Source organism: Brachycentrus maculatus, unplaced genomic scaffold (genome assembly GCF_059751285.1).
Source record: "Brachycentrus maculatus isolate JH-2025_06_01 unplaced genomic scaffold, ASM5975128v1 h1tg000367l, whole genome shotgun sequence".
Taxonomy (NCBI): Eukaryota; Metazoa; Arthropoda; class Insecta; order Trichoptera; family Brachycentridae; genus Brachycentrus; species Brachycentrus maculatus.
Window position 1 is genome coordinate 563,696 of NW_028281116.1, and position 26,082 is coordinate 589,777.

The window sequence follows — 26,082 nt, forward strand, 5'->3', positions numbered from 1 at the left end:
GAAAATAAAAACAGAAAATTGAATTATAAAAGCATTTACGTAGTTTTGCCATTATTATTTTTGTTGTTCCTAATGAATTAGGTAAGTACAAACTTATTATTTTTTTAGTTTAAAAAATTGTTATGGCAACACAATGCGATATGCCAAAAATTGAGAAATCGGAAATAAAATTAACAAGTTTCCTCATTTTGTAGTTTTTGAAGGATAATGTTGCCGTGTTAAAGGTTGATAGGTCGTTTTCCACAGGACAAATAAATTCTACTACATTTACTAAACATGTCTACAAACAGTGTAGAGAATATTTCACTCAGAGAAGAACTGGTAAGTCTGTTGGCTATACAAGTTTTAAAAACGTATATTGAATCATATTTATTTTGTGTTTGGAATTGAGTAGTAATAAGTAGGTGAGAAAAGGTGAAATTCGCAGAACTTTGAACTCTTCGCTTTGTGCATATAAGTGTCCTCAATAAAAATATTCAAGGTTTCACCGGTGGACTTTTGTATATTTATTATTTACGCACTTATATGATCTTATAATTTTTTTTTCTCTAGATTTCGACTGCAGTTAAATTTCTTTCTAACCCAAATATACAAAGAAACCCTCCAGAACAAAAACATAAGTTTTTAAAGTCTAAAGGCTTGACCGACGAAGAGATTCAGAAGGCTTTTGAACAAGGAGCCGCATTATGCAGTCTTCCCGCTGTTGCTTCATCAGAATTGTTGATGTACCGACATTCCAAAACTTCTTGGTTCAAAGAAGTCTTCCTGTCAGTGGCCATATTTGGAGGGATTGCTTATGGAATATATTGGGTATATAAAGTAAGTACCATTGATTTGAAGTATCTTAGCGCTGTCAAGATAAAAGGAAGAAACATGATTCAAAAGAATATTAAATACCTCATTATTTATACTTCTTGATTTGAATAAAATAAATGAAATGACAAAAATCATCTCTATGTACTTGATGAGTATTTTTCCAGATTTAATCACATTAATTACATTTTAGAATTTCATTTCAAAATATGTTTGTACAATTAGTATGTTCACTGTGGACTTATTGCTTTGTATAAAAGAAATATCTTCTAATTAACCTAAAACAGTCAAGTGAAATAGACTGGCTATTTTGTTGTTGCGACTATTCAAATTATAGGCGGGTTAAAATCCAATAGATCCGCATCATTAGTTCTGTTTCACTTAAGTGATCCGTTCACTTAGACCAGATCATTTGAAAGATAGATCTTCCACGGACTCACCTCTTGATAGACTCACTGATAAATTGTGGGATGAGCAGCTAAAAAAAGGTTACTGGAAACTTTTGCCATCATAAAACCCTATTTTTTCAAGACGTTTAAAAAAAAATCATTGGTACACAATTTATAAGGTGAACCCATGAAGTTACATTTGTATATTTTATCAATACTTCTAGATATATTAGTTAATACTTGTAATTGGTAAGAATGTATAAATTTAATTCATGTTTTTAAAAACTCTAATGTTGATTTTTTAATAACCTTGAAAATTGCAGGACGAAAAATCTTGTTCATAAATTAAAAATTGAACAAATTTTTAAATATTTATGATGTAACAAAATATGTGTTAATTTTTTACGGTGTCTAACTTTTTATTTTGTAAATATTTACTTGTAAATATTTGTTATTCAATAATACATAAACATGTTTCAGTTAAACAAAATACTGTAAAAAAAAACTACATCTAGAAACCAGTTATACCACTTAGTCGTGTAGATCATTATTTTCTCAACTCAGTTTCTGTAGATTTCTTTTTCCTTATAAAATTGTAACACTGTCTTCAATACTTAAAATATGTAATAGTAATATTGAACATTGAATTATAGAATAAAATAACAACTGTGTATTTTTTTTCTATGTGAATTTTATTTGACCAGCAACCGGGCTGCGTCGTAACCGTCCAGTTGTTATTTTATTCTATAAAATGCATCTCCACCAAGAAACGTCAGTACAAAACTTAGAACATTGATTTGTTGTTTTCCAGAAATGGTTAGAAAGCTTGCTGTTTGGAGCCCGACCAAAAAAGAAAACAGTAGACGAACGGTTGGAAGAATTAAGTAAATCTCTAGAAAAGAGTATGAATGAACTTAAACAAGAAATTGTTACCGTTCGGTCTGAAGTGGACCGATTGAGTAATTTGCAAGGAAACAGTAATTTAGCACGAGGACAGATTGACGAACTCAAATCCGATATAGCATCCGTCAAAGGTATTCTACTTAACAGGTAAGCAAAATTTATTAAATTTTTATATTAAATTATTAAAATATTTCCCCTTTTCTTATGGATATCTCAAGCAAGAAAAATAAGTCTGAGATCTGAGCATTTATATCGCTAATAATAGAGGTCAGTCTGTCCACCTCTGTAGGTCAGCACGCTCGGCTACCTGGAGGTCCCGGGTTCGATTCCCAGGGGGGGTCAAATAATTAAAAGTGACTTTTTTCACTCTAATATTTATTTAACCCCTTGTGTGATTTTTTCCGAATACAATTCGGGTAGGTATTTTGCTGACACAGTGATTTGCCCGAATCCAGTTCAGGCACATTGTACACGAAACTTTTTATAGTGATTTGATAATATTGTTTATTTATGTTTATACTGATTTATTATATTTCTAAATATGATAAAAAAAATGTGATGGTGAAAAAAAAAGGTGGCTTTTTTCGACCCACTTTTTTCCAAGGGGTTGACCACAGAAGTGGTTAATATTGGACTCTGGACAATTCGCTCACTCCTTTCAAGAACGTCATAAATCAAAAATCGACAATTTTCAGTTGTGCATGTTTTCGGAATGCCCAGAAAGTGTACTATATCCCAGCAAAAGAGGCATATTTTTAACTTAATATTTACCCGCTACAGGGAAGAAAGTGTTGTTTTTGCATTTTGAAGAAAAGGTATTGTTTACTTATTTTTTTTAAATATACTTAATATTTTTGAAATGGAGAAAAAACCTTTAAGTTTTAACCTAAAAAGATCTGTTGCGCAGTAAAAAGTTCAGCAAGTGGCTTAATATTTATTTTTAATATATTGTATTATATTTTTAAAATATTAAAACGTTCTCCTGAAAAATCAAGTTTTTTGATTAATGACGTTCTTGAAAGGAGTGAGCGAATTGACATCCTTAACAACTGAGAAAACACTGCTTTAACTTCACCGAGTGCTCTGTACACTGTTGGTTGCGGTTAAGGGGAAGAGGAGAGGTGTAATGTATCATTTTTTCGGCAGAAACCAGTTTCCCTCGCTGAACATTCGCGCGGAGCCCCCCTCGATCCCCGCCTGGCAGCTGCAGAGCTCGGCGCACCTCGGCGACGGGCGGCCCGAGGCCGAGGATAAGGAGGACAAGGAGGGGGAGGGCGGGGGCAGGGCCGGGCGCAGCGGGCGCAGCGAGAGCGGCGGATCCAACTCCAGCGAAGGAGATGCCGTCACCAAAAACAGCGACAGCAGCCTGGAGATCATGTGAGAATCCAGATATCGCTTCGTAGTGCCGCTTTTGTTGATTAATCTATTTTGCCACTGTGCAGCTGGAAGTCACTCATGTGTTGTTGGAATAACAGAAGGTACTTACGAACTGTACTTTTGTGCTGCCAATAAAGCGCGGTAAGAGGATGTATGCGAGTTCTTTGTCTCTCTCAAATGTCTATTAACACATTTCGGACGGGTGTTTTTTTTTTACGAAGGTTTTAACCAACCGGAGGAAATGAAAAGAAGGGAAAGAGCCCTATATCCAACAGTGGAGGTGTCAGAGGGTTCATGAAGAAGAAGGAGAATTTCTAGCGACGGGATTTGATAATTGTGTACATATAGTTTAGACCTTAACCAAGAGATTGATACATAATATTCATATAAAAACATTCAATGATTACTTCTTTTCTGATTTTGAAATTAGGCGTGAAAATACACTTCCCGTCCTTAAGCATCAATTGACTGAACGGGTAGAAAAACCTTTCCCGTCCTTGTGTGTTAACACATTGTTTGCGGGAAACTCTTAAAAGCGTCTTTTACATACTGTTGGTAGAGAGCAGGAGATGTTGTATTTGCCTACTTTTGATAGAGCGCAAGAGGCGCCAAAAAACATTATACAGATGGGAATTGGGTTTGTGGTTACTTGTGATTAGTATACGACCCTGATTAGTATACTCATTAGGGTCGGGGTTGATGAAGAAACCACCCGACAACAATGTGTTAAAAGCTTTTGGCGCTTTAATGGCTGCACAGCAGTGTACTAAACTGTCTTTTCTTTTAAATTATATGTGCATATCTTTAATTTATCGTCAGCTTAATCCACATTATCTGGGTTTTCTTTACAAAAGAGAGTGAAATCATTATAATTTTACCATCTAGCATAATTTATTGATTCCAAAATTACACTTTGTTGCCTTACATATGTAACGCAACAAAGTGTATGTTATATTGGCATACAATAAAATGTATGTATTCTTGGAATCAATTAATTCCATTAAATGGTAAGATTTAGAATACATTTACTGTCTACTGTAAAGCGAGCCTGGATGGAGTTACGGATTGAGTTAAATACTCAATCAATTAATAATCCCATCACTAGTAACTAACAAAAAAAAGTTTATTTCATTTATGGTATCTGAAACCAGTTTTTAGTGACCTTTGGCTGCACAGCTTAAATGTAGGTTTTTAACACATTACTTTTAATATGACCGTTGCCTGAAATTAGTATATAACCAATTTATATTTATGTAAATATGTGGTTTTAAAAACTTGAAATCTTTAAAAAAAATACTAATATAGAGTTTGAAAACTTGAAATAAGAGTTCAAACAATAATAATTACTTTATAATTTAGTTTTAATAATGTAGCAACTTTATGCATACAAACTGAATTTGACCTACATTTTTACACTCCCAGGCAAATATTGATAGAAAAATCATATTTTATATGTCTTAGAACAAGTGGGAATATGTAATATTGCAGTGGTGAATCAGCATAATACATGATTATCTGAAGCTTATTGATGTATGAGTACATATTACTACACTTCCTATGAAAGAAATATAATACAAGCCTTTGTTTGCATTTCCTGCTTATTTGTACATATCCTATTGATACTTTATTGCTATATTGCTTTTGTATTTATTATCTTTTATTTCATACTTCCTTAAGAGACCAGTAGACTGTAATTTAGAATGTGTTTGCACATTTTCTTTCTACATTTTCAATCTCAATAGTATGGATCTTTCTTAGTTTGTGTCTTAAATTTTTATTTTTATTTACATACACCTTCAAGTTTATTTGTCTATTAAATTGTGATTGTGGCTTGTTTCAAACCGTAAAGCCGCTTGTGCACTATACGAAATTTTACCGTCCAGCAGTCCGGTTTAAAAAAAAATAAAAGCGACTATGACAGTTTAGCGTGATTAACGTTGCGCGTGAGAATTTACGCGCAGCGTGTTCACGCACCGATCCGAAGAAAGATGGACAAAAGCACAAGCCAATCATCATATTAAAACGCTAACTGATGTGCCGGACGGTAAAATTCCGTGTAGTGCACAAACGCCCTAACTGATCACTGTAATGAAAGATATATGTGTTTATAAAACCATTTTAATCTTACTCACAGAATAATAAAATTCTAAGTTCATGTTAAAATTGTAAAAATATTATATTTTTTTAATATAATTTTCTTAAAAATATTTTTTACTGAAATTCTGTCTTGATTTATCGGAATCTAGGCCATAAATGATAAATACGTTATATGTATTAGACTTGTCACTGCTTCTATGTACATGTAGTATTTGCAAACTCTGCTTTAAAATATATATACATAATTGATTAATGACATTTAACATACTTGTATATTAATTTACTTTTCTTTCCCTTTTTTGTTGTTTTTGGTTGTGGTTTTTATTTTATTTATTTATTTGTTAATATTTTTCTATTATTTTCTGGTGTAGTGTTTATTTAGATTAATTTTTATACTTTATTTTAATTTTCTTAGAAAACTAGATTATCTTTCATGTTGTCCTAAATATTGGTTTTAAAAAAAATTAACTTAATTCCTGTTGAAATTCTATGTTTTGATTGTTATATGATTTTTTTCTAATAAGGCAGAAAAGTGATGAATATAAACTCTTTATTTTTACAGTACATAGGAGAGTCAAGAGTAAATGAAGGAGTCGGATAATATAGGATAGTTTAGTGAATAAGTGTGAGAAAAGTGAATATACTTTATTTCGTATGACTTAAAGTGACTTATGTATAAATGTAAATTTACACACACAAATATATATATATATATATATATATATATATATATATATATATATATATATATATATATATATATATATATATATATATATATATATATATATATATATATATATATATATATATATATATATATATATATATATATATATATATATATATATATATATATATATATATATATATATATATATATATATATATATATATATATATATATATATATATATATATATATATATAATGCAAAGGAATTTCAGTGCTTACTTATGTAAATATGTATTATTTTAGGATTGTGTTTCTATCACAAAAATATTGTATTATTATTAAAATGATTACTTTTTTTACGTATTTGCTGACAAATGATAATTTGCTGGTTGGGTAAAAATCACTATGGACAATTGTGCTAGACTTGTTATTCAGAGTAAATTAGATATTGCAGGTCCACAAATGCAGGTCCACAAATGGCTATGTACATACTATTATACATATAAAAAAATATTTGTTTTTTAAAAGAAATATCTATGAAAATACTACCCTATGATGCCCCTTGAGCCAAGATTCTTGTTTTGAGAAAATCAATTTTATTAACTCAATCTTAAGCATCTGAAACATGTCGTATAACAAAAATTACTTTTTTAATTTTTACTATTTTTATAAAATATTTTGTTGAGAACTGTTGATTTTTTTGTTTATTTAAATAACACAAAAAAGACTTTTTTGATAGTGAGACGGCAATATCTAATAAAATAAGTAAACAAACTTTTCTTGAATTAAATATCTCTCTTAACATGAGCATTCAAGTTTCTTTTTCTGTTATGTGATGTGAGCGAGACAAAGATATATTTTATCTGCTCATAGTGGCAGCCGAAATTATTATTTAACTGTATTAATTAACACACTTGGACGGGTGTTTTTTAAGCCTGCGGACCGCTGGCGACGGGAATCGATAATTACGTACATTTAGTTAAGACCTGAACAATGAGATTGGTACATAATATTCAAAATAAAAACGTTAAATATGTAATGCCTTAATTTCTGACTTTGAAATGAGGCCAACACAAAAGGTCAAAATTCCCTTCCATCCTTAAGCATCAATCGACCGAACGGGTGGAAATACCTTTCCCGTCCTTAGTGTGTTAAAAGATATTTTTATATTCTATATATTTAACAGATATTAAATACTCGACAAAAAAGCTGCATTTTAATTTTTAAATATTGCAAACCAAATACTTGGTGCTATAGAGGTATATTTTAGCACCATGGTGATCGGGTCGAACTAATCAAATACTTTTTCTTTTCATCTTGTAAGTGACTGCATATTTCAGTGCCATGATGTATTTTCAAGTCAGAATTTGTTATGTTGATTGTATACGTCAATTTAACCCAATTTGTGTCTTATTTGTAAATATTAAACATCTTTTAATACGTATATTATTACTGTATTCTGTACTAATTTATGAAAGAAAAGAGGAATATTTGTGTTTTTATTATTTACAAAAATTAAAATATCAGATTGTAGAAGTAGTGTGGGTTCTAACCAAAAAACTCTGACTCAAGAGTCCGCGACACTAACCACGGGACCACAACCCGACACAAAGTCATTTTGCATTCATAAAAGGTGGTATTTTTTAAATGTTGATATTAATGAATTAATAAAAATTAAATGAGTCTAGCACGAATTTATTACTTACCAGATATGTATGTAGTATGTGATACAATTAATTTTAAACTCCATTTTATTTTTGAGTGAAATTCCGTATGCTTCTTGTAATAATTGTTATCTGATTTCCATTGAATAAAACTAGATTTATGTGTATTTATGTAAAGTAAGATTTTTTTATTAAAATATTTGTAATTAAAATGTGGTGAAATGAAAGAAAACAGAATGTCTAATTAAAATTGTTTTATTGAAATATTCCAATTCTTATTTTACAGGTTTTTATTTATTGCCGCATCGTACATGAAGTACTCGTAACTTTAAATCCGTTGTGCGTCATTTACGCAATGCATTGCACAAGAAATTTCAGTAAGCCACTCGGATAGCCAGGCCCATTGGTTTCATATGAATAGCCAATTTGAGATATTAAGACTATCCAAAGTGAACTTGGAACGGTTTCTAAGTTTTGGAGTAAATAGCTTCCCTTACTACTGGCGTGCTGGATCAGCTCTGCCATTGGCTTTTTGTTAATGCATTAACTAGCAGGACAGTCCATTGTAATGTGCACACGGACAATCAAAATTTATATACACGGACCTACCCAAGTAGATTAAAAAAAAACTATAAATGCAATTTTTAATTCAAGTTTTTACTTAGATACCACTATTTCTTAAAATGTATTGTGACACGTGTTTCAATGCATTCCACATCATTTTCAAATACTGTATAAAAATGATGCGGAATGCATTAAAACGTGTGTTACAATAGATTTTAAGAAATAATGGTATTTACTATGTAAAACTTGAATTAAAAATGGATAGATTTTATCACAAAGTGACTGCCGAATCAATTAATAAAATTATTATTTTATTAAATGTAATATTTTACTATTGGCTTGTATGAATTAGACAAGTTGTAACATATTTTGTCAGCGAGATGTCTTATTAATATGAAGGGGTCAGTTTGAAATAGGCATCTTATACTATTTTTACCATACATAACGCTGAAAATACCATTTAACCTTTGTTGTTGATTGATGTCCAAGATACTGAGGATAATCACAGACAACGAGTAGATGGCTCAATGCTTAGTTGGAAACTTTAGACAGGATAATTGTGTTATTTCAAAAGCAGCCCCATCCAGAAATGATGAATTAGAGAAAATTCTTCATTTATAACTACAAGGTGTGCTCATTCAAATGGATACATGCATTTTTTGTTATGCATCTTGAGATACATGAAATGACAATTACGTGTTCATACGAGACCCCTGTAATGCGACTGACAATTGTCAATGCAGAGGGTTACTCTAAATATAACGCTAAGTATAATTGCGTCTATAGTGTAACCAAAAAAATATGTTGTATCCATATCCATTTTATGGATGGTTAAGTCTGGTGATCAGTATCAAAAATGACTTGCAACTAAACCAAGGCCAAAAGTATTTTTAAAAAAAAATAAAAGAAATAAAAACCATTAAAAATACACATAAATATTTATTGTCAATAATGAGGCTATTACATTTTGTCCATAAGAGTGAGAATAGTGAAGAAATGATTGTACATTTAATAGTAGCGATACCTTCCACTCTTACAATTTTATTTAGCTATCAATTTATGAGATAAAATTATCAGTAGACCACCAGCAGTGGACATATTTAAATCTCAATTGTACATTTTTCAAAGTTACATAAATAACAGTTTGAAAACTTTAAACCGTATGGCAAACTTTTGTACCATTTATGAAAAACATAAGATTATTGCTTCATTCACAAGTTAATGCCACAATTCTCAGAAATTATCCAACTCTTACGATTCTACACAAATACCGCATATTTTAGATTACTTTTTTAGAATTACAAATGTTTCAAGTGCCAACAATTATCTTCTTGACACTAACGTAATTCAATGAAATTCGTTCAAATCTCTCCTATTTCCAACATCGCACTAATAGCTGTTCATACTTTTGGTGGGATAATGTTTCAAAAAGGTAGCTCTCATACATTACAATCGGATAGTTCCGCATTAAACTAACCAAAGGATAACTTCGGTTACGATACCAACATTTTACTATACACTACCAGACATTTTCTCGGTTGATACAATTTACACTGAGAATTTTACTATACATTTTTATTACACTCAAAGTGAATGACCTCAATATTGTATTAATAAACAATGGATAATCAGCATTTCCATTGCCAAGTGAAATGTTAAGGGTCTTAAGGAAATATGTGCCCCCATATCAAACTTTTTTTAGCGCTAAATACATAATATTAGAAACATAAACTGAATAAATATTAGTGAAAATTCTAGGCTAATCAGACTAAAAACTTGATTTTCCTATTTTTAAGTTTGACCAGTGTTTGTATCTAATTTAGGGGCACTGATCATTTTTGGCCATCACAACAGAATTTTGAAATCACTCAAAATATGCATTTTTTTAAGAATGTAATAAAACATAACTAAATAACTTTTTCCGCTTTTATTTTATTCGACCGGTAACCGGGTTTCATCATTACCGACATCATCGGACTGGTGATGATGTTGTAAACTTCACCGGTCAGATAAAATAAATTTGGAAAAAAGCTATATAGTTGTTTTATCATATAAAATGCAGTAGCGGCAAGAAATTTCAGTACAAAACTTTTTGATTGGATCATAAAAATATTTAATACATTTTATTAATAGTAGCCCATTTTTTAAACACTCTTTTTACAGAGCAAATAACTTTTAAAAATCCAAAAAAGATTTTTTTTTATTGTCCAAAACATATTATGTACATAGCCAAAAAGTATACATTTTACTTAGTAATGAAAATGAGAATTGAATCCCGAATACAGTATCCATAATGTATTCATATTAAAATATAAAAGAGATACTTTTCCTTAAAATAAATGTGTAAAACACTTACCCTATAAATGCAATAGAATAGTGATATTATGTAAAGGAAAACCAGAAATATAGAAAAACTTTGTCATGTTGCGGATTTTTATTAAAACTAATAGGACTTACGCACTAAACAAAATAAGACATAACATTTAAAAAAAGAAAAACAAGTTGCTTCAACAACAGATATATAAAAGTATTTACAATAAATTCTAATGGTGCATTTCTTAATTCTCATAGAAGAAAACACAATTATAATTATTACCTAATTAAATGTATACCAACTGTACATTTTACATGACATACTTATTGCTAAAGATTACTTTGTGAAAGAACAAAAAAACAATTTGTCGCCCTTATAGCACAAGACATGAAAGGGAATTACAGTAAACACCCCTATGACGCAGAGATAGGTACCGCGTTATCAGAGGAGACCATTTTTATTTTATTTTTATAAAAAAGAGAATTTTATATTAATATTTCTGTTAGCCTAAGCGGCTCATTATTAGAAATAGGTATCAAATTATGGTAGAGTTGGTTCGAACCGAAAAGACTTAAGAGTCCGCGACACTAATTACTGGACCACAACCCGACACCCGTTATAGGGAAATTAATGTTTTTAAATTGTATTTCAATTTTACATGACTCATTACAGTCATTTCTGCTAGTTAAAATGTAAAAATACAATTTAAAACATTAACCCCTTATAAAATTCCCTTAGATAAAGGGGTACCTATGACAACACTGTAAGGGGGTTTACTGTACTTCAATTTTCTTCAAGAACTCATCTCATATGAGAAAAATTATTACATAGAAAAGAGGCCTTATATTTTAACAATCAGAGATATATATAAACCATCTCTTACATCGAAGTTTTCCATTTCACATATGCAATAATAATAAACAATTATTTGGATACCAGCAAATTAATAAAATAAAAAATATTTATGTTGAGAGTATGCCAAAATTCAAAAGGTTAAATTTACATTTTTTTTTGACATCTCAATATTGATGACGAAGAATATGGAAGTCTAGGTATTTACAGAGCTCATGACCTGTAATAGGCTGGTTAAGTGATCACTTTACACACGTGCAACCCTTATCCGCACCCCAATGGTGCATAGGGCACTGCATCATATAAATGCAGTGTTATCTTGATCGTTAACACGCGAAGGAAAGGTGGTCAGCCTTCCGCTTCAGGTACCAGTCCAGGGTAATATTGAATAAATATTAGAGTGAAAAAATCACTCATATTTATTTGACCCCCCCTGGGAATCAAACCCGGGACCTCCAGATCGGTAGTCAAGCGTACTGACCATTACACTACGGAGGCGGACCCATGATAGACACTCAAATTTTTTAAACTCTTACATATTTCCTTAATATTATGACACTGTATATGTGAGTTCACTAGAGCCATCTATGTTGGATTGAGAAATATTGTATTCAGCAGAGATACTTTTATTTGGATGTAAATAACTCTTCCATATTCTTCTTTATCTATGTTGAAATACATTTTTTTTTTTAATTTCTCCCGAGTGGTGAAAATCCAGGCTTGTGAACAAGTATTTGGACACACTCAAAATGTGGTTTAATTAAATTTAACCATAGATTTATTTTTAACAACAGCTTCACATAATATGCATAGAGGCGACAATCTCATTTTTACCAAACTCAACATGAGCTTGTAAAAAACATTTGAGTTTTATTTGGGGGCAAAAAAAAATCGAAAAATCTAACCAAATAAATACAATTTAAAAAAATTATTCAATTGACAACAAAAAATACTATATTTAATAAAATAAAAATACGATTATTTGTAAAAATAAAATAATTTCAATAATTGAGTGAAAAAATGTTCTCAACCAAAATTTAAGTAAATGTCAGCAAATATTTTAATATGTCAATACACAAAAACATAGGGGACAACCATGTAAACACGTTTACGTGACATCTGTGGACAGAGATTCTCTACTCATCACAGCCATTTTCAACATGTAGTTATGTCAACAGTGTTTTTTTTTTTTTGTACTTTTGTCTGTGTTTTTTTTCCTCACATTTTTCAAAACATGTTTGTGCTTATTCTTATATTTTTATCAGTTAAAAGATAATTTTACCCATTCTTATCATACTTTGTGCAGTTGTAATGACTAATGACATATTGCTCACTCCTTTCAACAACGTCATATATAAAAAAAACTAGATTTTTTAGGAGATTGTTTTTAAAGTTTAAAAATATAATACAATGTATTAAAAATAAATATCAAGCCACTTTTTGAACTTTTTACTGTGCAATATTTTTAGGTAAAACCTGAATTTTTTTTCTCCATTTGAAAATATTAAGTTTATATTTTAAAAAAACCAATTAAACAATACCTTTTCTTCAAAATGTAAAAACAACACTTTCTGTCCTGTAGCGGGTAAATATTAAGTTAAAAATGTGCCGCTTTTGCTGGGATATAGTAAATTTTCTGGGCATTCCGAAAACAGGCACAACTGAAAATTGACGATTTTTGATGTATGACGTTGTTGAAAGGAGTGAGCAGTATTTAGTTTGTAAATTTAAGTTGTTTATAGTGCATCATTAAGTATTTTGCGTTAGATTTGACTTCTCATATTTTTTTCAATTAAGGACTAGCATAAAATAAACATAAATTCCGCATGTATAAAGACAATTTGTTGAGAAAAATACCCGTCTTGTACAATTATGTTGGTTCTATATTTATTTGTAAAAAATTAGATTACCCGACTCTCAACCACATAAACATTGTGTGTTTGACAGCACAATTGAAAAATCTAACTTTATTGTTTATTTAAAGTTATTTAGAAAGTGGATGAACATTCCTTCATTCTGATCAAATAAAACACAGTGATGTTTGAATTTTGCTGCTGTATTTTAATAACCGATTAAAAAAAGAGTCATATGTATACATATCAATTTGTGTTTCAATCTAGAATCATACATATTTTTTTAGCTATTTTCCATATGTTTATTTTATAATCGCCCTTAAATTTTGTTGGATTTACATTGGAATTGTTTCTAGGCCAGTTTAATAATTTTACTGTAGTAAATAAAACATCAAGTAGCGTAATAATTCATTAAAATAAATATGATGCATCCTCATAGTACGGGCTGTAAGGCAAAGTACAGGATTGCCTAGAAACTTTAGATCAACAGTACATATAATGAGGTATACATCAATTATATTAAAAGAATGTTTGCTGTAAAAAAGAATTTGGTTTTATGTAATTTTTAAAAAAGTATATTGATTTAATTTAGAATCGGAAATAACAATGAAGCACTGCAAAGAGAGTAATCTAGCATTGCTAGTGAAAATAAAAATAATACAATTACCTGTCTACTATTGAAAATTAGATCTATATATATATATTTATTGGATTTACACAAACAATAACTAGTCATATTGTAAAAAAAAGGATTGAGAGTTTAAATTCAACATAGAATACTTAATAAACCATGATAAACTTTAGTCAAAAACTAAGCATAAAAAATAAGTTGATAGCTGTCACACAAACTAAAGTAAAATGTCTACGCAGTTGTCAGTTGGTAATAATAGCAACATTCTATATCACCTTATTGAAGTATTTGATGGCTTCCCAATAGATGACAGTCTACAGAGTCGCTTTGCACTTCCAGGAAACAACAGGATAAGGGAGCGTATCAACATATTAAAGTATTTGATCTTTAGTCGCCATTCTTAGCACCATTTATTTGGACACAATTGTTTAAAACATTGTCAAATTTCGATAAAAGAGCAATATTATATCCAAAAAGACAGTAATATTACATGATGGCGACTGATTTTAAGCATAATAAATATTCAAATCAATTTGATACAGCCAAAGTGTCAGAATAAAAAGACAATTTCAAGGACTCTAAAAACTTTAAAAATATTATGTAATAAAATTAAAGTAAAAAAAGTATGTTTTTCACATACAGTACTCTCAATTTACCAGGATGGATAGTGAAAAAAATATTCTGGTTGATCCAAAAATACAAAAAGAATTATCGTATACATATTTTAGTTATTGTTTCGGCATTTACTTTGTGATAAGACACGTTGAAATTATCAAAGAAAACACTTGTTTTTTTACCACTTGAATTTTGTCCACCTCCGTGGTGTAATGGTCAGCGTGTTTAGCTGCCGTGCTGGAGGTCTCGGGTTCAATTCCCAGGGGGGTGAAAATAAATATTAGTGATTTTACACTGTAATATTTATTTAATATTACCCTAGACTGGTTCCTGAAGCGCGAGAGTGATCATCTTGCCTTCATGTAAGTAATGATCAATAAAACACTGCGTCAATTCGATGCAGTGCCCTATGCACCATTGGGTGCGGATAAGGGTTATAAGTAAGTTTACATTTAGACCTGAAGATGGAAGCTTAGCTTCCGAAACTAGTCATCATAAAATAAAATGTGTTTTCTTAAACATACATGAAGTGAATTTTTTTTATTTCTTTATCTAGATAGGGTTAGTTAACCCTATCACACGACCGGCATATAAATCCAACATAAGATACAGTTGACAGTTGTTTTCTTTTGTTAAAACAACTGTCAACTTCTGTTGTGTTATTTTTGTTGCATCAATCATATTATATTGTTTTCATTTTCGACTTTACATATAAATTTAAGATTTTTTTCAAAGATCCCGGTTGAACTGCTTCCCAGTTAAAGCGATGCTGGTAAATCAAGAGTCTGTTGTTTATTATATTTTCTCTGGAAATAATATTATTTTAATACAAATGGTTTTCAAACTTAGAAAAGAAAAACTTAAAAGAAATATAACTTTACAATTATTTATGCAATGTTTAAGGAAAACATTTTTCGTGGGGTTTACAAGACTGAATTTTCCTTATTGAGAATATACAATGAAGGTATGAAACAATTGATTAAAAAAAGACGTTTTAAAATTCTTTATCATCACCCATTCATTGACTTATATTAAACCTGGCTCATTGCATACATCGGTTATAATTGGAATTGTAATTCTATTCTGAGATCGAGAAACATTTCGCGCACCGTTTTCATCATAACAGGTCAAAATTTACAAAGCGGACACCTTTAACGGCTGGCAAGTGGCAAGGGATATGATAAGATTACATGTTCTCACTGGGAATAGAACTTAATATAAGGGATAACATTAAGAAAATGCATTATGTATACCATTCAACTGAAAAATTTCCACAGTATTCATTGATATGCTTAAAAATTTATTGTTAAAAAAGAAAATCAGTTGTATTCTATTTTAACATCTCATCAAAGATGAAGAAAATATGGAAGTCTGGGCATTTACAGGGCTGACAACCATCATAGGCTGGTTTAACTGATCACTTTACACACGTGTAACATTCACATCTAAAAATGCCCAGACTTCCATATTCTTCCTCATCTTTGATGAGATGTGAAAAAATAATATGTAAATAACTCCTGTAATTGGAGATAATCCAGATTTTGTGAACAAGTATTTGGACACACACAAAATGTTGTTAAAATCATTTGCATTAACTGAATTTGAAATATCCTTTAAAATAATCATTAAAATGAAATGCATGGGGCACAAATGATAAGTGACTATTTTTTTTGTCAAATTTAGGCCTAGTATTCTATTTGTAACCATGCTGTGTAATAAGAATGAATAAATTGATATTTTACAACAAAATGATGCAGAAATAATAGTAGGGAATTTAGACTTTCAAGAAAAGGGTAGTGTTACATATAATATTTTATTTAAACAAATCGTAATAATACAAAGAATAGATTATCTTTGACAGTATGAATCATCTAAGCATCTTAATTCTGGAGAACTTAAAAATTTATGAAACTTGCGTATAATTTTTGTCATTTTAATAAAATTTGTATTGAAAAATATTTGCATATTGTTTTTTTTTTAGGCATTACAAAAACATTGATAACTTTGAACCAAACGAATGACCTAAACAGTCTATGAATTAGAAGTAATGTATTATAGAAGAAGGTGGTAAGAGGATACTCGTTATTCTGGAACATGAAGGGGAATTACAGCATGACATTTTTGAACAAAAATTATTTTCTTACCAATGATATATTTATAAAATCAGGTGCAAAAGATACATAACGGTGATTTAAAATAAAAAAGTACTATGTACTATTGACCCTTTGCACTTGAGAGTTTTTTGGTATGTGCATAATGCCAACTCATTAAAATTCCATAATTTATTACTATTCAATCGTAGTAATATGATTTTGGTTATATTATATTCAAAAGTTTAAAAAAAATCTATTTATTAAAAACATTGAGAAATAAAACTTTATTTTCCTGACATCGTTGCGGCAGCACTCAAGTAATACCGCAAACCTCTATGGCGACACATGAGTGCTAAAGTGCTCACCTATTATCTTTATTTTTGAAGTCATTCATATTGTACATATGATTAATCTATTCTGTTCATACATTTTTTGAATCACATATTATAAACATATCATTCATAACACGCTATTAACACATTTCGGACGGGTGTTTTTTACGCCTGCTGGCAAAGAACTAAACAAAGAGGTTGGTATATAATATTCATATAAAAACATATAAATATGTAATTCCTTCTATTCTGACTTTGAAATGAGGCCGGCGCATTAGGTAAAAATACCCTTCTCGTCCTTAAGCATCAATCGACCGAACGGGTAGAAATACCTTCCCCGTCCAAAGAGTGTTAAGGAATCTGTATTAAAAACACTGATATTTAGGCAAAAACAAAAATAACTTACGAAAACAAAGTGAGTTTTGTCATTGCCACAGGCCACACGTTCGCCATATATTTTTTGAACACTAACTGTCGTATACGCTTGGTAATTTAGTTATGTAGCACAACATTGGTATGGGATTGTATGCAGTACCAACACATTCTGAAGCGTACAAACACAATCATAATATTATTAGAATCTAAACTATTATGTCAATATAACGCTAAAGCTGGGACAACTCACTGAACGTCTCACACCAGCACACGACACACTCGACACAGTGGTCCACCCTCCAGCCACCATCTGATGACCCATTCACCGATACAAGGCAGCAGATCATTCATTACCACAGCTGCTCTCCTGAAACCGACAAATGAACGCAATAAGATTGACATCGTGTAAGTATGAATTCACGCGAGTCGAAATCACGTAAGTAGAGGACTTACTGTATTACGAAATGATGTTCTTACTTTGTCCCGTGGGTGTGTGCTAACAAATCCGGTGCAGATGCAAGTTCCTGCTGAGAACTGAGCGCACGTCGTGCGTGAAGCGGAGGGCGTCCAACATGGGCAGCAAATTTAGCAGCGCCATGTCCATGGGATCACAGAACCACGACTTTATGGGTATCGCGTTGTCTGAAAATATTGCGTATATAAAATAAAAACATACAGACATCCATAAAGAACAGACCATTCTTTTTTAACACATTTTAAGTTTTTTTTTGTTGTTAATGGTATTTGTAATATTTTAAAATTAAAAAAGAATTTGATTTAAAAGTATAATAACTGGGACACTTTTTTTTAAAACATGGTAAAATATCCTGTTTTCAAGACTGATAAGTATAATGATAAAAATAATAACTAAATAAAAGTATTCTTTAATTTTATTGTCAGTCAGTAAAAAGACACACCTAAAAATCCGATAATAAATTCAAAAATAGTGTGTATGTTTTAACTCGACCAGCAGAAAAAACATTTAAATAAAATCAGTAATGCTAATTTAGGTTGTATATTTATGGCATAAAAATAGGACATTTATTATTTAGGTATGTGTCTGATACCAGATAATAATTACATTTGAAATGAACAAAGCCAAAGGAATAATGCGCAAAGCCTCTATTAGAGGCTTGTCTGTAGTTAGGATAGTAAGGATAGGGAAGGTAAATGTGAAAAATACAACACAAATACCCAGACCGATTGAAAATAAATCTTTCCTGAATGTATTTTTTACTTGGGGGGAATCGAACCCACGACGCCAGTTTCGCAGTTGAGCGTCTACCCAACTACGCCACGGCACCTGTCTGGGTGACGGGGTATGGAGAATAAAATCCACTTTATTCTATGTTAAACCTTCCCTTTTCTTCTCCTGATACTATGGCTAATTTAATACTTTAGTTACTCATTTGAAATCAGCAAAAACACACCCGGATATCCTCTGTAAGCTCCGGGAGAGTTATCTAGGATGAAGATCCTGTTCAAGTCAGAACATATGGAAGACAGATCCTTCGTGTAGGTACCAAATTCGGGAGTGCAGTGTTGCCTGTAAAATAAAATCAGCCGTGTTAAATCTTCGTATGTTGCAACATCAGGCGGTGCAAGAACAACATAGTAAGGCGCAGGATCTACGTGTTCGCTTTTAAATACATAACTTTTATGCAATTTTCCCCCTGGGTGTGGAATGAAGATGCGGTGTTGCCTGCAATTCAACAGAAACATGCAAAAATAAAATAAATAAACTTTATAAAGAAATTAATACAGAATTTTCTTTTATAAATCCAAAAAAATGCTGTAGTCTTCCTTCTGTATCCGTGGAGGTTACATTCCAAGGAAATTGCAATTAAAAAATGTACATCTATCCTAATATTATGCTTCCGCTTCCGTAGTATAATGGTCAGCTACTGTACTGGAAGTCCGGGTTCGATTCCCAGAGGGGGTTCAAATAAATATAAGTGAATTTTTTACTCTAATATATATATTCAACACTACCCTGGGCTGGTACCTGAAGCGGAGGGCTGATCACCTTTCCTTCATGTGTTAACGATCAAGAAAACAATGCATTTATATGATGCAGTGCTCTATGCGCCATCGGGTGCAGATGAAGGATTGAAGAAGAAGAATATTACTTAATTTTTTAATAACAAAAGAAGATTGTTTTTTATTATTAAACCAAATAATTCAACGGTAGATCATTTTACTTTTAATTCCTTTCCACATATACCTAACATACTTTTTTACAAAATTGAAAATGTAAATATTTTAATAAATAATGTTAAAATAAAATAGCACACATTCACTTTCAATGTTCTGAGCGATACATTATGCTTAAGCAAGTGAAAACATAATACTGCCGTGTAATTAATTTGCTAGAAGCCACAAAAATAAACAAAACTTGGAAATCAAACAAGTACACGATTAGCTTAACATCCCATACACAAAAATGCTGACAAATTTTACAGAATACAAAGAAGTTTCATCCGGCTGGTATAAAATGACTTGCAATAGCGGAATATATACATTTATTATATATTTAAATATATTTCTCTAAAACTTAAACAGAACAAATACAGTAGAACTCCGTTTATCCCAACTTCATTCATCTTAATCGCCAAATATCTAGATCGTTATCAGGAAATATTAAATAATGATGTTATAATAACAAATAAAAAAAGGCCCTGCCGACCGCATAAATTCTTTGCCCAATGAATTCACTGACACGTTTAAATCCTTTCCGATCCCAAAAAAAAACGATAATTCCAGGCAGACATTCCAATGGGCAGAAATTCATTTTTCAGAAAAAAATTGTGAGCTTGAATTTTAACTTCATACAGTAGATGCTCTCTTACTCGGCGCCTCTTTGACCAGCCTCTTCTAGAAATGCCCCGCGCCCAAAATACACGCAGACAAGTAGCAACTAGATGTAATGTTCATAAAAAAAATGGTGTGACTACGCTTTTAAAAAGTCGATTCAACTCAAGAAGCAGTAGAAAATAAAATAATTTTTTAATCCATTATAGGACATCCAATTGATGTGTGGTTTTTTCTGTACATATTTTTTACAGTTTGTGAAATGTTAATTTTTCGTCAGTTTTTAATACAGAATAAAAGTTCTGTTTTCTTAGTGTTTTGAAATTTTTTTATTTTTTTCCTTCCTTGCGAAGGTGTTTTTTTAAATGTGTTTTTGACTACCCTCTCTTTAACCGGCTTTTTCGTTATCCGGCCCTGGGTTGGTCGCGTCAAGGCCGGTTGGGAGAGCGTCTACTGTAATACAAATGAAGAAAAATATGTCGAATGACAATCGACATGGGACCTACGAGGAAAAAATCAATGTCGAATGAGATTATACACTGGACCGATAAGGGTTAAGTAAGTTTTTAAAGTGAATCCAATTTGCTTTATCATTTCAAAAGCAATAACAAAGTAAACTAATTTAATGGTTAATTGGTTAGTTTTTTATCAAATAAACCGGATTCCTGTATACCCAGATCACGTCTACACTCATTATCTTTGATAATTGAAATTATTCGACCTCTCATATTTCCCTTATCCTGGTGTTATATGGATTTCAATACATATTTTTTTTCTCTCTTCAATATAACGACACTTTCTCTAATGTATAAAGCTGTTATTTAATTTGTATTTTTTCCGATCAACCAATATTTTCTAATCTAGCAAATTCTATGGACGTTAGTAAAAATTTGTTATATTTAAGCATTATTTTTAGGAGTGATATAAAATATTGACCTGTAGAAGCGCTGTCTGAGGACTCCTCTTCCATTGTCAAGTTTATCAGCAACCGCTGCTCCATATATTTCCATAGAGGCTGTGAAGACAACCAGGTCATACCACTGTGAAACCTAAACAAGAAAATTCACAATTTTAATACAGCAATATTTAATACGAATGCCGAAAATTTACCCTCTGTTCGGACTAGTAAAGCATTTGTATTACAGTACAGAGAATCTGTAGGGTAATTTTATCAAATAAAACTAATATGTATTGTGAAATTTCAAATGTATTTATTCATCGTTTTTACAGAAATCAAAGATTTTAGTTATTTGAGAATTATTTAATGACAAGTAAAACGCTTTGTCTCTTGATTAACATAAAAGCATATTTGCTAGCACAGGAATATTACCATTCAAGGCATATAATTAAGGGATGAGTGGGTATTCGGATTAGAGGGGGTTCGGATTAAAGAGGTCCTGCTGTATTAAATCTTCAAAAACTGTTGAGAAGTGATAAAAAAAAATTCAAAGTGTAAAGCAAAATATAGATGTCAATTTGATGGGTCAATCGGAAATATTCTGGGCAATTTGAGGAATCTATGAAGCTATTCCGAGCAAATCTGAACAAATATCAATATTTTGTAATAATTTTATTATAAAGTGCTGTTATAAAAGGCCATTTTATATAATCTCTTATGAGAAAACTGGTTTCGGATTACAAACAATGCGGCATACAAATACTTTTACGGAACGAATAAAATTCATATGACATTCCACTTTACTTTTCCATACTAAATTTATGCTTTTTGAAACCTAGCCACGATCTTATCAATTAATCACTTGGCAAAACCATTTTATATGAGTGATCAAACCAATTACCAATCTTAAAAATCGCATCTTAAAAAGCTGTGTAAAAGATCGATCTCAAGGTACCACCCCTTTAATGCGTACGCACTGGACATGCCTGGTAACTGAGGTATAATAAAGCGAGTAAAAAATCTGCATTATTCAGCTTTCTACCTGACGTACTATATCCGCGAACTTATTTAATATTAATGTTTGAAATATTTATAAATGCCTTGAAAAGCACTAAGATCTGGAGGGCGTGCTAATTTCAATAACTTAGGTTGTATATAAAGATAATTTGACATAAATTCTAGCACAAATAATGAAGAAGATATTTAAGAACATGTCTCACACATTGGCACAATGCCATTATCATCTTTCTGTCCCCGTGTGATTTAAATTTATTTCCATTTTATATACTTACTTAGTTTTTTAGCAAACTAATTTAATATTGGCAAGTCTTCTTAAATAAATCCCTACATTGATGGTGATCTAGCAATGTCTTATTTTAAAAATAACTGCTTTGCAGAGCTTAAACTGTATTTAACTGAGAATAAACATGCAATTTGTCAGTTTCATTTATTGATTAATTTATTTTGGAATAGTGGAAGCTCATTTTTTCATATTATATTTTCAAAAGGGATAATCTGCAAAGCATTTATCGAAAAGACTTGTCTACAGATAGAATAGTAAAGATGGGAAAGATAGATATATAAAATACGCAAACACCAAGGCTAATTAAAAATAAATCTTTCTTGAATTCGTTTCTCAAGTGGCGAGAACTGAACTCCAATCCAGTTTTGCAATCGAGGCTTTACACAGCTACGCCACATTCATTGCTTTCTCACGGTCATTGAAAAATCAAAATTTAAAATAAAAATTGCTAGTGCTGGATCACCTTCAACACACTACAAAAATTAATTATTTTGTTGGTCTTCTGTCCTATTCAGAAATTAATTTATTTTTTAAAAAATATTATAGGACCTTCAAGATCAACCAGTTCATTATTCAAAGAGGTACTTGAAAAAATTGCCAATTACGACTTTTAACAGATGAAAATTTTATGTGAAAAAAATATTAATAATTTTATTGAATTTAAAGGAATTGTGATTATTTTTATTAATACATACATTGTTTGCGGGAAATGCTTAAAAACGTCTTTTACAAACTGTTGGTAGAGAGCGGGAGACGCTTATAAGTGTTTTATTTGCTTACTTTTGGTAGAGCGCGAGAGACGTCAAAAAACATTGTGCTGATCGGAATTGGGTTTGTAGTTAATTGCGACTAGTATACAACCCTAATTAGTATCGGAGTTGATGAAAAATCTGCCCGTAAAAAAATACAAAGAACTATTAAATGGTTACTGTTGACTATCTATACAGGTTATAAGATATTTCAATATATATTTAAAAAATCATTTTATAAAATGTTCTGAGGTATTGCAAAATTTTGTCAGATGAAGAGTCTGAATAGCACAGTACAGTAAACCAATATGCAGTTCATATATTTTTTTTAACCTTCATTTAATCATAGAATGTCATTTAGTCATCGTTTAGATTAAACTCCGATTTGCCTATGAAACTGCCGTTCAATACATGGGTACCACTTGTTGTGAGTCACAGTTAAACGCTTTCTCTATGAAAAAAATATTGACCATCATATAACTCTGTACCTCTGTTTCTGGAAGGAATATTATAAGAAAAATTGAGTTTTGATGTATTTAACAAGACATATGTTTATATTTTTTTTTACTATACTATTTTGTTTTGAGACTATAAATATAAAATTAGTTGAGACATGAACGGCTGTAAAAAAATATATGTATAAAAACATCTACTTAATCAGTAAATTAAAAGATAAATATTTATAAAAGAAATAAGGCCAATTTAAAGATAACAATGAAAGATTTGGCAAATATTTTTAATAAGTAGAAAATTATAAATTTGAGAAATAATGCATGGCCAAGAAGATTATGATTAATCTTCAAAGATAAGATAAATATGACAATATATTTTTACATAAAGTTGGTATCACTGTACATTAAAATATGAGGGGTGAAATCAACATTAATACAATTTGAGACTTATTAAATGCGGTGGACAAACTCAATCACAGATCTGAGTTTGACTATATAAAAATCGATAAGAGTAGAACATAATGTTAACCAAAGAATTAAAATTTAAAAAGTTTGTGGTGGCGGCATTATTTTCCAAAAAACATTTTTTTTAAATTACATCCTTGTAGTTCCGACACTAACTTTTTACAGATAAATTATTTGAAGTACAATGCCGAATTTTGTTATCTACCCATTTTACATACCTGTAACTGTTTTGAGAAAATCAATAAAATTTTATGAGCTCAGTAAAATTATACAGTTGTGGATTTATCAGAAAAAAATGAGTTAGTTTTATTTTAAGTAAAACACTGGTGCATTTTGAAGCACTGTTTATTAAAATTATAACATATTCATTTTATCAATGTTTTCTTAGCTAAGTAGATTAAAATAACAACCAAATAATTATTAAAATTTTGAAAAATTATTTCATGTTTATTTTAAGTTTATTTTTGTAGAAAAAAATATTAGGGTGGGAAAGGGTTTACTAAGCCTTTTTTTGTGCAAATGAATTATAATTGTGATTACTTACAGTATCGAGGAAATAGTCAACGTGTGGCCGTTTATGCACAAAGAACCTGACGGGATGTTTATCGATAGTGACTTTTAGAGTAAAATCAGGTGGAGTCCCCGGCTTCACAGTAGGCCGAATCATCGCGTCATGGTGCGAGTGTATGAGAGTTTCGTCGAGATCCAAAACTAACATTTTCCGCTTCACCAGATCTGAAATGAACACTTTATTAATGATCTCACTCGAGTGTATCACTAATTCTTCGTTTTTGTCGGCCGATTCAAATATAACTTACTTAGCCTGTGTCGAGAAACTGGTGACAACGGATAGATTTCATATTTGACAGATTGATGTTGAGCTACCTGAAAAAGCAACCACGCGGTGATGTTATGAAAATATACAGCGAAATAACCGTTAAGAACTAAAGAAACAAGTATTTAAAACATAACATAAACAACTTGACGTAGACTTACAGCTCTTATTTGTTTTTTGAACATATAACAAAAACAACTCCATACTTTAGAAGCTAAAACCATGAACGCGCGAAGGCCCATTTGCAATTGTTTCAGCATTTGAAATAACTTAAAAATGATATATTTCGCACTAAATATAAGGAGTAGAAGACAAACAGTATCTTGAATCATTCATTAACTAGTTATATCACAAATTATCTTTAAAATTTGAGTGCGGTATACACAAAACGCGCCATGACATAATCGGCCCCAATCACACTGCCAAAGACTAACTAATTTTCATAGAGTACAAATTGGACAAAATAAACCATAGAGTGAACTATTGAACTGAGGATAAGTATCTATCTATTGGATTTTATAACAACAAACCAAAAAAATGTATGGAAAATTCTTAGGAAGCCTCTTTTGCATTTTTTAAACGAAACTGATTTTTACTACAAAAATATAACATCCTTTCGGTTCCAACAAATATCATTCTACTGATAAGTTTGTGTAAATATACTCTAGTTTTTTTGGTAGTAAATAAACTAGAGTATATTTATTTATAAAATAAATATATTGTTACTTGGCAACTGACAAACATTGAGGCTCCTCGTAAACATGAATTTTCGGCGGTGGTTTTGACTTGCGATTTCCTATTTTAGAATTTTAAGTGCATCAATTCCATAAATAAAACTACATTTATAAAAAAATCATGTTACTTTTTTTCCCAGCGGAAAATATTCCTTATTAGAAATTTCTACATAGCATATTTACATGCATTTGGAATTCTGAAAGGGAAAAACGCTGTAACAGAAAATATGCGTCAGCAGAAAAATTTAGTAATATATGGCAACTGGCAACATTATCATGTTATATTCA

At 30.7% G+C, this 26,082-nt stretch overlaps 2 protein-coding genes across 3 annotated transcripts; one reads left to right on the forward strand and one right to left on the reverse strand.

Annotated features, from left to right (window-relative positions):
• Positions 1-130: 130 nt before the first annotated feature.
• On the forward strand, positions 131-6,281 carry Pex14 (peroxisomal biogenesis factor 14). The gene is made up of 5 exons (XM_088269871.1): positions 131-321; positions 553-819; positions 2,014-2,252; positions 3,252-3,482; positions 6,142-6,281. Exons 1-5 carry the CDS (start codon positions 277-279, stop codon positions 6,146-6,148), a joined length of 789 nt encoding a protein of 262 aa, XP_088125997.1. The 5' UTR covers positions 131-276; the 3' UTR covers positions 6,149-6,281.
• A 10,130-nt stretch (positions 6,282-16,411) lies between these two features.
• Positions 16,412-25,481, reverse strand: Dd (CTD nuclear envelope phosphatase 1-like protein dullard). Of its 2 annotated transcripts, none has more exons than XM_088269874.1 (7): positions 25,222-25,481; positions 25,044-25,110; positions 24,770-24,960; positions 21,295-21,407; positions 18,978-19,093; positions 18,025-18,189; positions 16,412-17,914 (listed from the first exon to the last, which is right to left on the reverse strand). In XM_088269874.1, the coding sequence occupies exons 1-6, from the start codon at positions 25,390-25,392 to the stop codon at positions 18,044-18,046; spliced, it is 804 nt and encodes a 267-aa protein (XP_088126000.1). In that variant the 5' UTR covers positions 25,393-25,481; the 3' UTR covers positions 16,412-17,914; positions 18,025-18,043. The 2 variants fall into 2 exon arrangements, with proteins under 2 accessions (XP_088126000.1, XP_088126001.1); XM_088269875.1 differs by having other exon boundaries at positions 16,717-17,914; positions 18,001-18,189.
• Between the last annotated feature and the right edge of the window lie 601 nt (positions 25,482-26,082).